Consider the following 14,869-nt stretch of genomic DNA (forward strand, 5'->3'; position numbering starts at 1 on the left):
TTTCCAAAAGCTGACAACGTTTATTTTCATATTAGACCTCGAATATTGTTACAGAAGGACTGCTATTAGCTATTTTCGTCCAAAATTCGGGAATAAGTTGCAATAGTTAATCATATCTAGCACATTTTTCTTAAGTATTTCAAATATTCGTCCGACTTTTTACTCATACAAAATTTTTAATAAAATTTCCTTTATTTTTACATATTTCTATAGCAGAGGCATTCTAAAAGAAGAAAATAACAGAAATTTGCGGAATTTTGCTTTGAAAATCCTTAAAAACTCCAAATATATTGTGCTTATAGGTGTACGAATACGAACTTTGCCACTCACAGAGGCGCCATCTATACCTAAATGACGGAATAAATTAAAAATTTGTTTTGTTATTCTTAAATCTGTCTTCGTTATGGTAATTCCTATCAATTATTTCATATTTTGCACATAAAATGTGGAATTCATAACGATTTTATTAATTTTTTAGGTGTGTACGAATATGAACTTTGCATACTGTACCTTAATTGGTCCATATGACCCTAAAGTTGTCTTCATTGCTTTCATTGGCAGCCCGTTTTGGTCATATGGACCAATTAAGGTATGTCATAGGGCAAATACCACCTTGGACCCTAAACACACAATTTCAACAGTAAAGCACAGAGGAGACTGTTGTAGTATGGCATTGTATGAGTGCTTCCGGTGAAGGAAATCGTGTCTTTATCAAATGAATTAAGGATAAGATGCATTATTTTAACATTCTGAAAGGATAATTTGAAATTTAGGCGCTGAAAAAATGGAATTTGGGACAACATTCCAATTTTATCAATATATGACCCCGAGCACAAATCACATATTTTCCAAAATGGATGCTATGTAACTGTCCAAAAGTGATTCAAACACCTCCCCGATCCCCGGATTTGAATCCTATAGATAATTTATGGAGTATATTTGGAGACAAACATAAATAATCGTTACATCTAAAGTATAGGAACCCTGAAATATGCCTTGCAAGAAGAATGGGGAAAACTTCCGATATCTTGCCCCGAAAACTTAGTTAAATCTTTGCCAAAAAGACTAAAAGCTGTAAAGGATAACAAAGGATGTCATACCAAGTGCTAAACTGGTAAGAAATCCTTTTGGTTTCATAAAACTTTTAGAGTGGATACTTTTCATTGTGAGGTAGAAATCGATGTTTAACAATTTTTATTTTTTTATCTAAACTTACCTGAATTTTGTTAATTTTATTTTATAATATTTAAGTAAAGACACTAATGTAACAATATAAAAGAGAATGAAATCGCTATCATTGATTAACTCCTAGAAATCGCAGTTTTAATGAAAGAAAGTGAAGTGGATACTTTTGACTGTGATTCACTGTATGTACCCAGGCCTTTAAGACCTGCGTACATAAGCTGCTTTGCCTGGTTGTCTTGCTTTCCTGCTTCATTTTTGACATACAGTATGCAAAGTTCATATTCGTACACCCCTAAAAAATGAACAAAATCGTTATTAATACCATATTTTATGTGCAAATATGAAATAATTGATAGGAATTACCATAATGAAGAAAGATTTAAGAATAACAAGTAAGAAAAGCGTTAAGTTCGGTCGGGCCCTCCACCACAAATTTCAGCCGTTTCGGTGGATTAATGTTGCCACTACCTTCAAAATACCGAAATTCGGAAGGTACCGTTCTATGGGGGCTATATGATGGCGTGAACCTATACCTACAAATTTCTGGGGTAAAGTTTTATACGCCTAAAGAAGACTAAATGCCAAATTTCAGCCATATCGGTGTGATAATGAGGCTAAAACGTTCAAAATATCGAAAATCGGGAGATTTGTATTATGGGGGCTATATCAACACGTGGACCTATATAAACATTTTATGGTAGAAATGTTTCTTAGCCTCTGGAAACACAAAATACAAAGTTGCAACCGATTCTTTGGTCAAATGGGTCTAATACATTCAAAATATGTTAAAATGACGCGTACTTTATATGGGGCCTTATATGGGGGCTATACCAAAACGTGGACCTAGGTTAGGTTAGGTTAGGTTAAAGGACGCGCAGCTGTCGTGTTGGACAGCCACTCCACTCGGAGACCTTATGGTCCATTGTGTTCATCCTAAAGTAAGGGTAGGAGAAAAGAAAAGAAATAATAGCATATCGAGTTTAGAAATAGGAAAAAGGAATAATTAAGTAAGTTATAGGATAGTTGAGAATGATTAAGTAAGTGCTATGGATTGAAAGATTATTTGTAAGGAGAGAGAGAGAGAGAGAGCGAGTAAGGAGGTTAGCAGTATTAAAAAGTTGTAAGTTGCTCGTTTTGAAGCCACTTCAGACCCTTGGCGAGAAGAAGCAGTGTTGTCGGCTCGGCTTGGCAGAGTGTTGTCAGAGATGATAGTGTGTGTTCACCCATTGTTTGAACTCTCCTGGTCCTGAGCATTGGACAACGGCATAATAAGTGCTCAATCGTCTCTGTTTCTTCTTCGTCTTCGCATAATCTGCAGTAGTCCGTGGGGTCATCTCTATCCCATTTGCAGGTCATTGATCTTATCCTGCAGTGTCCCGTGATAACTCCAATCATTAGTTTTAGATCGGGTTTTCTCATAGAGAGTAGGGAAGTGGTCTTCCTTTTAGAGAGGTTGGGCCAGATTGCCTTTGATACCTTGCAGCCAGGTTCGTTATTCCAGATCTGACCAGCCTTCTCCCTGTATGTTTGTTCTAGGAGCCGCATGAAGTGACACAGGGGTGGCCTGATTGAGTTATCGATTTCGATGTCGCTTGACTCAGATCCGCGACGTGCCAGTTCATCCGCCTTTTCATTTCCCTCGATGTCGCAATGCCCCGGGACCCAGCACAAGGTAACGATTGATCGTAGGGCCTCCAAAGCTTTCCTGCAGTGCAAGACCGCAGCGGATTTGATTGAATGGGATCTAAGTGATTTTAGGGCCGCTTGGCTATCCACATAGATAGTCACCGGTCCGGCTATATCCCCTTCCATGTTTTTAATCAATTCTGCTGCTTTCGTGACCGCAAAGATTTCGGCTTGGAAGACGCTACAATTTTCGCTTAGCTTGTACGAGATCCGTAAGTTGAGGGTATCGCTGTAGACGCCCGCTCCTGTTCCCTTTTCCATCTTGGATCCGTCGGTATAAATCTCTATACCGGGTAGAGGTAGGGATTTGTGGGTCCAGGCTTCTCTGTCAGGTATCCGAACTTCAATGTCGTCGAAGTGTAATTGTGGTGATATATAGTCACTGATTACCTCCAAACCCACCGATAGTCCAGATTGTCGTAAGATAGCAGCATGGCCGTAGTCGAAGTTACGCCATGAATTTAACTCCTTGAGTCGGAGAGCACTCTTTGCTGCCAACTCCTGTACTACGAGATTCATCGGATGAAGATCCAGTAATACATTGAGAGCAGCCTGTGGAGTGCTTTTCATGGCACCGGTAATTAGAAGAGATGCCGCTCTTTGAACGACATTAATCTTGCGGAGAAGGGATGTCTTATTCAAAGCATTCCACCATACCAATGAACCATAAGTTAGAATGGGGCGAACTATGGCCGTAAAAATCCAATGTATGACCTGTGGTTTCAAACCCCAACTCTTACCAATAGAGTTCTTGCAAGAATAAAGGGCTATAAGTCCTCTCTTGGCACGTTCCTCGACATTCCTTTTCCACGTTAGTTGGTGGTCCAGGATAATGCCAAGGTACTTGGCCTCTAGGGAGAGCTTTAGGGCCACTCCATCCAGCGTTGGTAGGGGGAATGGTTTGACTTTTCTCTTGTTCGTAAATAGAACCAGCTCTGTCTTAGATGGGTTCACCCCAAGTCCATTGTTGTGTGCCCATCTTGATAGTTTGTCCAGAGCTCCTTTCATGAGTTCCGATAGCGTTTGTGGGAACTTCCCGGTGATCATTATGACCACGTCATCAGCATAAGCTACAGTCTTTATACGTAGTTGGTCAAATTCCTTAAGTATTTCGTTAATCACCAGGAGCCACAGCAGTGGTGATAATACACCTCCTTGTGGTGTGCCCCTGGTGACAGACTTCCGAATGGAGGTCTCACCGATATTTGAATTGATTATCCTGCCGCCAAGCATTCCATCGATCCAATTGATCAGTGTAGTGGAAACACCTAAGTTCAAGAGTGAATTGTGGATGGATTCGAGTTTGACGTTATTAAAGGCGCCTTCTATATCTAGAAACGCTGCTAACGTATAGTTTGAGCCCATCATATTCCTCTCGATTAAACCAACGACTTCATTAAGTGCAGTCTCCACCGATCTGCCTTTGATGTAGGCGTGTTGGGCAGGACTAATAACACTGTTTCCAAGTTTGGACCTTATTCCTAGGTCAAGCAATCTTTCTAACGTTTTCAATAGAAAGGAAGATAGGCTGATTGGTCTGTAGTCTTTGGGAAGCGTGTGACTTGACTTCCCCGCTTTGGGGATGTATGTCACCGTGACCTCCCTCCACAGAACCGGTGTGAACGATAGACGTAGACAGGCCCTATAAATATGATCCAGGTGTGGTATCAACACCTCCAATGCATTTTGTAGCATAGCAGGGAAGATACTATCTGGACCAGGTGATTTAAAGGGCTTAAAAGTGTTTATCGCCCAAGCTATCTTTGTGTGACTTATGATCTCCTCGATGACACTCACTTCCCCTGTGGCTTGGTTACACATTGGTGGATCGGCTGAGCGATCTGGTGCATCCATGCAGTTGGGAAAGTGGGTTTTGGCCAGGAGATCCAGAGTTTCTAGACCGGAGTTAGTCCATGTGCCATCATCCCGCTTGATACTGCCGATGGATTTAGGGTCCTTCGACAGTACTCTACGAAACCTGGCTACATCCTTTACTCCCTCTATAGACTCGCTAAAGCAGACCCAAGATCTGCGTTTAGCCTTCTTTATTTCGCTGTTGTACTTATTGAAAGATACCTTGTAGTTCTCCCAATCTGTGGACAACTTCGTTTTGTTGGCTTTATTGTAGAGCCTTCTGCTAATCTTCCTGAGATTAGCCAGATCTTTCGACCACCAGACCGGTTGACATCTTCTGCCTGGGTAAGTGAGTGGGCAGGCGGTCTCATAGCTGTCCACCAAAACCTCTGTCACGTGATTCACTGCACTATTAACCTCTGTGGCTGTTTGGGGGTATCGTGACACTCCCAGCTTGGAGCTTACTAGTTCATTGAATTTGTTCCAGTCGGTTTTCCGTGGATTTCTAAATGGTGGCTGTCGAATGCCATTAACAGAGACTTGGAAGAATATCTTCCGATGATCCGAAAAGGAGCATTCTTCCGATACCCTCCAGTCACTGATAATAGATTCGTCTTTATTAGTGAGGGTTATGTCTATTACCTCCCCCCTGATTCTATTTTGAAAAGTGTATTCATTTCCCCTGTTGCATATTCTGAGATTATATTTTAAGATAAAATCGAATACGGACTCACCTCTGGCATTTGTGTCTCTGCTGCCCCAGTGGAAATGGTGAGCATTGGCATCACATCCTAGGATGATGAGGCAAGTGCTACCCATCTCTTTGACAAGCTTCTCCACGTCATTACCCGGTGGGTCAGGGCTCTCGAATGGCATGTAAATGGACGAGAATATGGTGGCTCCATGGGAGCTGCATTCCATCCTTACAGCCGTAATATCACCTCCGCTGAAATTAGAGAGGAATATTAGTTTAAGACTCTTCTTAGCAACTACACAGGTTCTAACCTTGTCCCCGTTGGATGTGGCGAAGGTGGTGTAGTTGCTATCGTTTAACCCAGCAACCTTATTCTTGTATAAGTAAGGCTCCTGGATTAAGACGATGTCAACTTCAGACTTCTTGAGGGCTAGAAGAAGTTCAGCAGCAGCCGCTTTGCAGTGATGCAGATTAATCTGCATTATGCGAAGCGGCTGCTGCCTCCGTTCCTCCACTACTTTCGTCCTAGTCGGAATCTGATCCATCCTAGACCAAAATGTAGTTTGCCCTCACGAGTCCTTAAGTATTCTTGCCCCTGAGTGTCTATTGACACCCTGATGGCAACACCTCCATTTTCCGGATTGTGGCTGACCAGATTCCATGTGCTGGTCCGGAGATTGGGGTTTTGTCTGCCGAGTATGGTCAGTATGCGCGCGGGATCCACAGGTGGAGGTGGCACCCAAGCTGACAACACTCTTCTGAAAGGGACCTCGTTGACCCCAACGACTGCCAATTGACATCCCTCCCAGAGTTCGCCAAGACCCTCTATCGTGGAAGTGAGGAAATCCAGAGATTCCCTATTTTCACAACAGATGACCCTAACGCCTCTGTATGGAGCGGCACTGCCAAATTGGGTGTGTTTAGGAGGTTCCCCTTCTCCTGCGAACACGATGTCACGCAGACGAGTTTCGATAAGTAGCCATCGATCCTCTCTGATTACCCAATCAGGGTCAGATTTATCGATGACCGCTGCTCGCAACTCATCCGGCACCATCGGTCTGCTTGTTCTTTTTCCCCTGCTGTTGGTCTTGAGATGGGAGCTGGAAGATTCCTTGTGGCCCAAGTTAGCTTGTGAGGCTGAACTGGCTGCGGCATCTTTCCTGCTCCCAGTCTTAGGGCAACCGGCTGGGGAGGTATGAATGATGGGTTGTTGACCTGAAGTGGGCCTCTTTGCACTGGGGAGTGGCTCCTCCATTGACCTGTCTCTCTTCACCGCGATTTTTGGTGGAGATGGATTGGGCTTGGTAGGTGCTCCCCCAGGTGCGGAGACCGGTGTTCGGTCGGACTTCCCAGATTTTGAACTCTTATGATGCGTCCCCTTCGGCTTGGCTGCCTTCTTCTTTGAGGTTTGCCCTGTCTGTGTGACGGGACATCCCTTTGAAGAGAGCTTTGAGGTCGAAGGAGGCGAATCATTTGATGGTTTACGGATCATGTCAACGTCGCTCCCAGTTTGGCCCTTGGGGGCTGTGGGAGTCGATGTAGGCATTGACCTAACCTCTTCGTTTGCCGTAATAAGAGAAAGCTTGCTGATATCAGGTTTTCCCTTGGGTAAGTGAGGGTGAGATCTTTCGATCTTTTTCACTACCTTGAGATTAATCCTGATCAGCTTGCATTCTCTCAGCGTTATAGATGAGGGTTCCCTGTCAATGAACTTCCTGAGGAAGTGCATTGCTCTGTGGTACGCCTTCCTCTTTTTGGCCCATTTACTAGCAGAGCTATCTGAGGTGGTGGGAGCTTTCCCGGCCGGTATTTTGGTCGGAGCTCCTTCCTCAACAGCAGCCAGTCCTTTTGAGCCAGCAACATCGGCTGCGGCCGATGGTTGGGTAGCTGGTGCATCGGTTGGTCCAGAGTTCATACAGGTGGCTGCTTCCACTGAGGTCGAGGCCGACTCATCGTTGACTACAGTCGCTGGAATGACTGTGGTGTTCATTTCGTCATCCGATGAGCCGTCCTCGGCCCCAGTAGAATAGCCACCCTGACTGAGACGCAGGGCCAACGTCTGCTCCAGTATCTCCAGGAGTTTCCGGCTTTGTTCAGCCAAACTGTCAGTGACAGCTCCCAGAGTGGGTACCTTCGGTCCGTCCCCTCCCGACACTACCGTCCCGTCAACCGTTGACTGGGTTGTCCCAGACTTGGTAATAGATTTTGAAGAATTGTCCTTTGGCATTGCATTGTTGTCATCAATCGGATTAGTTTTGGTTGGTTTTTTGTTTAAATTTTTGCTCTCCATACGTCATAGATTTAGTGGGGGAAGTGAGGTCCACCATGGCATAGCCCTCCTGTACCATGGCAAGGACATGACAACTAAGCCATTACTGCGTTGAGATGCCCAGGTATCAACGAGGCTCCGTTCTAATACAGTTGGTACCCTAACTGCAAACCTTAGAACACCGATGGGCACGGTTTCGCCTGACACCCCGGCGTTAGGGGGTCTCTAATAAGTAGGAGACCGCTACTTGGATAACCTTTGGTCGGTCACAGTTCCCCAACTCAACACTTCCAGGGTGTTGAGTGTGGAAACTGTGACCTTAAGCCCCCGCATCGCGTCAAGATTGTTATCCCTGGCGAGGGACCTATATAACCCAACTTTGGTACAAATATTTTTTGGCCTCTGGAGACACAAAGTACCAAATTACAACCAATTCGGTGGTAAAATGGGCCAAATATCTTAAAAATGCCTTAAAACGACGACGCGTCACGTGTCATTTTGTATTGGGGCTATACGAAAGCGTGGACCTACATAGCCCGCTTTCAATACCAAAAGTCCTACGTAAATATAACATATTTTCCCAAAATTTCATCAACCTACGTCAATCCGTTCGGACGCTAGAGTGATTTCCACAGACGGACAGACGGACGGACATGGCTATATCGATGTAGAATTGCACGCTGATCAAGAATATATATACTTTGTGGGGTCTACAATGATTATTTCGAGTAGTTACAAACGTAGTGACAAACTTAATATACCCCCATCCTATGGTGGAGGGTATAAAAAACAAATTTTTAATTTATTCCGTCATTTAGGTATAGATGGCGCCTGTGTGGGTGGCAAAGTTCGTATTCGTACACCTATAAGCACTATATATTTGGAGTTTTTAAGGATTTTCAAAGCGAAATACCGCAAATTTTTGTTCTTTTCTTCTTTTGGAATGGCTCTGGTATAGAAATACAGTGACACAGAAAAGTATACATACACCCCATAAAAATGCAGTTTTGGCTAAATCGTTGGGTTTTTTACAGCAACAACTGCACTGTGTGGCTCTTCGGTAACAAAATAACCATAATTACACAAATGTATTTTAATCTAATGCGTATATTTAATACAATTAAAGAAATTCAATTTTCACAACACAGAAAAGTATACATACACCCCAAGGAAATACGAGTATTATCGTAAAATTTATGGAATTAGTAGCAAAATTTATACATTTTTTAGTTTTGGCGAATGTCTCTGGGTGTCTGAGATATAGTTTAGAGAAAAGAAAATAATTTTTGGGGGTTAAATGCGGTTATTTGATGTCAAATTTCTTATATACCTCGTTAAAGCTGACCCTTGCTTAATTTTTTTGCGTTTTTAGCTATTGTACTTTTTGAAAAGCACAAAATTCGTATGAGATGCAAATCTGGAGACCCTAGAAGGCTTTGAAGTTGTTTTTGTGCGAAATATACCTTCCTGAACGTCGATGCACGCACGTTTTTCCTCAGATTTCTCAGGAAGTGGACAGATTCCGCGGAATTCTTGGTGCAAATTACATTTAGATGGCCTTGAATTGCCTTGTAATATTGTCGGATACAATCCTTGGACATTAATTGAATCAGAAATGTGAAATATTTTGTTACAAACCTGTTCCCAAAGCTTCTAAAGCAACAAAATATAAGCACTACCAAAAAAGCATGAAATTTGTACTGTGAACAACGTCGTTTTCGTATTATGATCATTACCGTTACTATAGGCGCGAAACGTTTCGTATAATTGTACATTTCTGAGTCGATTGATGCCCAAGGATTGTATCCGACAATATTACAAGGCAATTCAAGTCCATCTATATGTAATTTGCACCAAGAATTCCTCGGAATCTATTAACTTCCTGAGAAATCTGGGGAAAAACGTGCGTTTATCGACGTTCAGGAAGGTATATTTCGCACAAAAAACAACTTCAAAGCCTTCTAGGGTCTCCAGATTTGCCATCTGATACGAAATTTGTGCTTTTTATAAAGTACAATAGCTAAAAACGCAAAAAATTAAGCAAGGGTCCGCTTTAATGAGGTATATAAGAAATTTGACCCTAAATAACCGCATTTGACCCCAAAAATTATTTTCTTTTCTCTAAAATATATCTCAGACACCCAGAGACATTCGCCAAAACTAAAAAATGTATAAATTTTGCTACTAATTCCATAAATTTTACGATTATACTCTTATTTCCTTGGGGTGTATGTATACTTTTCTGTGTTGTGAAAATTGAATTTCTTCAATTGTATTAAATGTACGCATTAGATTAAAATACATTTGTGTAATTATGATTATTTTGTCACCAAAGAGCTACACAGTGCAGTTGTTGCTGTAAAAAACCCAACGATTTAGCCAAAACTGCATTTTTGTAGGGTGTATGTATACTTTTCTGTGTCACTGTATGTAAAAATAACGGTAATTTTATTAAAAATTTTGTATGAATAAAAAGTCGGACGATTATTTGAAATAATTAAGAAAAATGTGCTAGATATGATTAACTATTACAATTTATTCCCGAATTTTTGACGAAAATAGCTAATAGCAGTCCTTCTGTAACAATATTCGAGGTCTAATATGAAAATAAATGTTGTCAGCGTTTTGAAATGCGAAGAAACGTAATCCGGGCCTAGGTAAAGTAAACACATTTTTGGATTTTACTTGGTAAAAATTTCATTAGATTTCGTCAAGAAATCGTCGACGAATATGTTATCAACGATTCGATTTTCTATTGGGATGTGTAAATCAAAATAGTTTTGAATTCAAAATGAACCCCCATCAGTCTGGGTGAATTGTGTTTATTTTCAAATTGGCAATAAACAATTTTGAAAAACAGAAAATAATGTTGGTGTAGGAAGACAAAAAACGTAAATGCATTCATTTTTGCAAGAGAAATTCAAGATTTTTAGACTTGACTGATGGTTTGTGCTACACACCTGTCAGTCACACATACAGAAAGGGTTCATCGGACTGACGGCACAGACTGATAAATGAGTGGGGGCCTTAATATTCCTTAAAAAAATTGTGGGCAAAAGATTTCTACAGTTTTCGCAAATGCTTACTATGACATACTGGAGACATTTCGTGTACTCTTAAGTAATGCTCTGGCATAATGGGTGGGGGCCTTAACAACTGCGAAGCAAAGCGTTTCAAAAGCAAGCATTTTTAACGCAGGTAAAAAGCAAACATGTATCATTTTTATTTCTGATTCATTTTCGAGGAACAATGCATGAGTGTGCAACTGAAATATTTTGACGAAGTTTAAACAATACAAAGCACATGACGATACAGAAGTCAGCCTACTACCTGAGAATTAGAAATGCAATTAAAAATACGTCATCGTTTAAATCACTCGTAGAACGAGTTTAGCCAGCCATATGAGAGGTATGAATATCGAAGAAATAGCAAAAGAGCTAATCTTATCATTTCAACCAATGCTCAATTAGCATTTGAATTTTGTACCTAGCAAACACTATCGCTGGTAATTTTCATGTTTTTAGTTTCTGTGGAAGCCCTAACGAGTAAACAACAAGAAATCCTCTGTCATAAATTTCTACACAACAGCAGAAAGAATGGCCCGCAGATTAGCACACTTAAATCCCAAGAAAACGTTATTCTTGCTTTGCGATGTCCAGGAAAAATTTCGACCTGCAATGCCATTATTTGATAAAATGGTGGAAAATGCCAAACGTTTGGTAGGTGATTTGGAAATTTCTGTTAATGTTACAAATTAATACAAAGTGAAAAATACGTCTTTTTAGACCACAGCCGGTAAAATATTGGATGTACCTCTATTGGTAACCGAACAAAATCCAGATAAATTGGGAAAAACTGTTGCCGATCTGGATATTAGCCATGCTAAGGCAAATGTCAGCAAGACCCGTTTTAGCATGATGATACCGGATATTGAGTGCCAAATGCAACAACTTTTTGATGATGGAAAGCCCACAGATGTTGTGTTGTATGGCATTGAGGTGAGTTTGAGAATGAGAATGGTTTTTAATTTGAAAATGCATACCATTGAGTCTTCAAAAGCATTTGTTAATGGTTAACAGGCCATCTTCTGCATATTCTTTGGATTCTTATAATTAATTTGCTCTTAAGGCCAAAACTCAATGAATTTTTCTTGTTCGTTTCGCTTTATTTGTTTTACTCTCATTTTCAGTCTCACGTCTGTGTCGAACAAACTGCCATTGATCTTTTGGAAAGGAATATCAATGTTTTCCTTGTAGCCGATTGTGTAGCATCACGTCTTAACCAGGATCGTGATCTGGCCATTGAACGTTTAAGAGCGGCAGGCTGTGTAATCACCACCAGTGAAAGTGTCATCTATGATCTGCTGCGTGACAAGGAACATCCCAAATTCAATGATCTACGTAAGCTGTTGGTGGCCAAATCGGCTGATATGCTATTAACCCGAGGTGCATCGGACGCAACAACAGCAAAGTTGTAATTCTAAACTAATAAAAAACTTTGATGGAATAAAGAATTGTATTTTTTAAAGAATATCTTCGAGAAGTTCGAGTTTAAAAAAGATTACCGATGTAAATATGTATATCTGATTCAGTACAGAAATTTTTATCGAAGGTAGTCCTTGTAGCGGGCTTTAGGCCTAATGACCACTAAAACTAGAAAAACAACCAAAGTGGCTTGTTAGGATGACAAAGTGAATGACTTCCAAAATAAGATCAAGCTCCAAACTAGACTATGTTGACCATTTCCTCCTGGTTACTACTCGGCAAAATTTCAACACTTTTGCAATTTAATAGCGGCTAGTCGTTGTGATCATGACTACAACATTATGGGGGTTATTCTAAACGAAAATTCCCTGTGAGTTTTGTCTTTCCGCCATTTCATCTTAAGGGAGAAACTGAAAAAACTCACAGGGAATTTTCGTTCAGAATAATCCCCTTTAGGGCATACATTTATTAATCTCCCAGCGGGCGGAAAAATCTTTTTGGCCACAGGTAGATCTTTTCGTTTGATTACAGAAATATATAGTTCGTTGGTGGGAAGTCCATTCTTACCAAGATATGAGCCTCTGAACTTCTTTGAAGTGAATCCTCTTCAAAGGGTCTTCTGTAGATAGAAGTCTCGGCAATAAGGGTCTTCTTTCTTTTCCATAAGTAAAAGCCTCGTCAGAGGGGTCATCTATAGCCCCATTAACGCGGTTTTCCATTAATAGCAGCCCCTCTGAGGGGTCTTCTAAAGATGGAAGCCATTCCAAGGGATCTTCCATAGATGGACCCCTCTCAAAAGGGACCTTTTATAAATGAAGTCCCTTCAAAGGCTTCTTCTGTAGATGGAAGATCCTTCAAAGAGGTCTTCTATAGATGGAAACCACTTCAAAGAGGTCTTCTATGCATTGAAATCCCTTTAAAGGTGTCTTCGGTATATTGAGGTCCCCTCAAGGGGGTCTTCTAATGGAATCCCCTTCAAATGGGTCCTCTCTCTATAGATGGAATCGCCTTTCAAAGGGTCTTCGACAGATATAAGCCCCTGCAATAAGGACATTCTATAGATACAATCTCCGCAAAAGAGTTTTTGCATAAATAAATGACACTTCAATGGGGTCTTCTACAGATGGACGCCCTTCAAAAAGGGATATTCCATTAATTGAAGCCCCTCATAGGGATATTCTCTACATAGAAGCCCTTTCAAAGAGATATTCTATAGATGGAGGCCCTTCCATAGGGTATTCCATTAATAAAAGCCCCTTCAGAATGGTGTTTTATACATAGATGAAAGGGTCTTCTGTAGACAGAAGCCTCTGCAATAAGTGTATTCTATAGATACAATTCCTAACAAAAGGGGACTTCTATAAATGGGAGCACCTTCACAATGGCTTTCCATTAATAGAAGCCCCTCAGAGGGGTATTCTATAAATGGAAGCCCCTTCAAGGGATCTTCTATATATGAACGCCACTCCAAAAGTGCCTCTTACAAATGGAAGTCCCTTCAAAGGATTGCCTTGTAGATGGAAGATCCTTCAAAGGGTCTTTTGTAGGTGGAAACCGCTTCAAAGGGGTCCTCTATAGATAGAAGACTCTTCAAAGGGAGAAACCCCTTCAAAGCGTCTTCTATAGATGGAATCTCCTTTCAAAGGGATCTTCTATATATAGAAGTCTTCTAGATAGAAGCCTATTCTAGGGGTCTTCTGTAGATAGAAGCCCCTTCAAACGGTCATATGTAGAGAGAAGTCGCTTCAATGCGATCTTCCATAGATTATAGCCACTTGAAGTGGACTTTAAGGACGTCTTCTATAGATTGGCCACCGTTCAAACTGGGTTTCTATAGATAGTGCCCCTTCAAAGGGGTGTTCTATTGAAAGAAGTCCCTTTCAGAAGGGTCTTAAAGGCATCTTCTATAGATAGAAGACCATTCAAAGGGGTTCTCTATAAGTAGAAGGCCTTTCAAACGGGGTCTTTATATAGAAGTCCCTTTAAAGGTGTCCCCTAAAGATAGAAGCATCTTCAAAGGTGTATTCTATAGATAGAATTTCCTTCAAAGGTGTCTTCTATAGATAGAAACTCATTCAAAAGGGTCTTCTATAGGTGCAAGACCTCAAAGAAGTTTTCCATAAATAAAAGCCTCTTCAGAGGGGTCACCTATAGATAGAAGTCCAAAGGGCCTTCTATAAATGGGAGCCTCTTCAAAGTGGTTTTCCATTAATAGAAGCCCCTTAGAGGGGGTCTTCTGAAAATGGAATACCCTTACATGGGATCCTCTATATATAGACGCCCTCTAAAAGAGCCTTCTATAAATGGAAGCCCCTTCAAAGGATCACTTTTTAGGTGGAAGATCCTTCAAAGGGTCTTTATAGATGGAAACCGCTTCAAAGGGGTTTCTATAGATAGAAGAGGCTTCTACAAATAGAAGTTCTTTTAAAAGGACTTCTGTAGACAGAAGTCGCTTCAATGCGATCTTCCATAGGTAAAAGCCACTTAAAGGGAACTTCTATAGATGCAAGACTCTTCAAATGAGGCTTCTATACATGGACGACCCTTCAAACGGGTTTTCTGTAGATAGTGTGCGTTCAAAGGAGTATTCTGTAGATAGAAGTCCATTTCAAAAGGGACCTTTTTTATATAGAAGTCCCTTTAAAGGTGTCCCCTTAAAGATAGAAGCCTCTTAAAATGGGTCTTCTATAGATAGAA

At 41.1% G+C, this 14,869-nt stretch overlaps 1 protein-coding gene across 3 annotated transcripts in view; it reads left to right on the plus strand.

Moving 5' to 3' along the window:
- LOC141405088 (isochorismatase domain-containing protein 1-like) overlaps positions 1-12,218 on the plus strand; it is a 165,593-nt gene extending 153,375 nt beyond the window's left edge. For 2 of the 3 annotated variants that reach the window (XM_073989078.1, XM_073989077.1), the window contains exons 2-4: positions 11,213-11,407; positions 11,474-11,686; positions 11,878-12,218. In XM_073989078.1, coding sequence (XP_073845179.1) covers positions 11,285-11,407; positions 11,474-11,686; positions 11,878-12,165 — 624 coding nt within the window. In that variant the 5' untranslated portion in view covers positions 11,213-11,284 and the 3' untranslated portion in view covers positions 12,166-12,218. Of the gene's footprint in view, positions 1-10,829; positions 11,097-11,212; positions 11,408-11,473; positions 11,687-11,877 lie in introns of those variants that run through there. The other variant, XM_073989076.1, reaches the window with a different exon arrangement.
- Positions 12,219-14,869: the final 2,651 nt, after the last annotated feature.

The sequence above is a fragment of the Musca autumnalis genome, unplaced genomic scaffold (genome assembly GCF_047663935.1).
Source record: "Musca autumnalis isolate F117 unplaced genomic scaffold, ASM4766393v1 scaffold_5, whole genome shotgun sequence".
NCBI lineage: Eukaryota > Metazoa > Arthropoda > Insecta > Diptera > Muscidae > Musca > Musca autumnalis.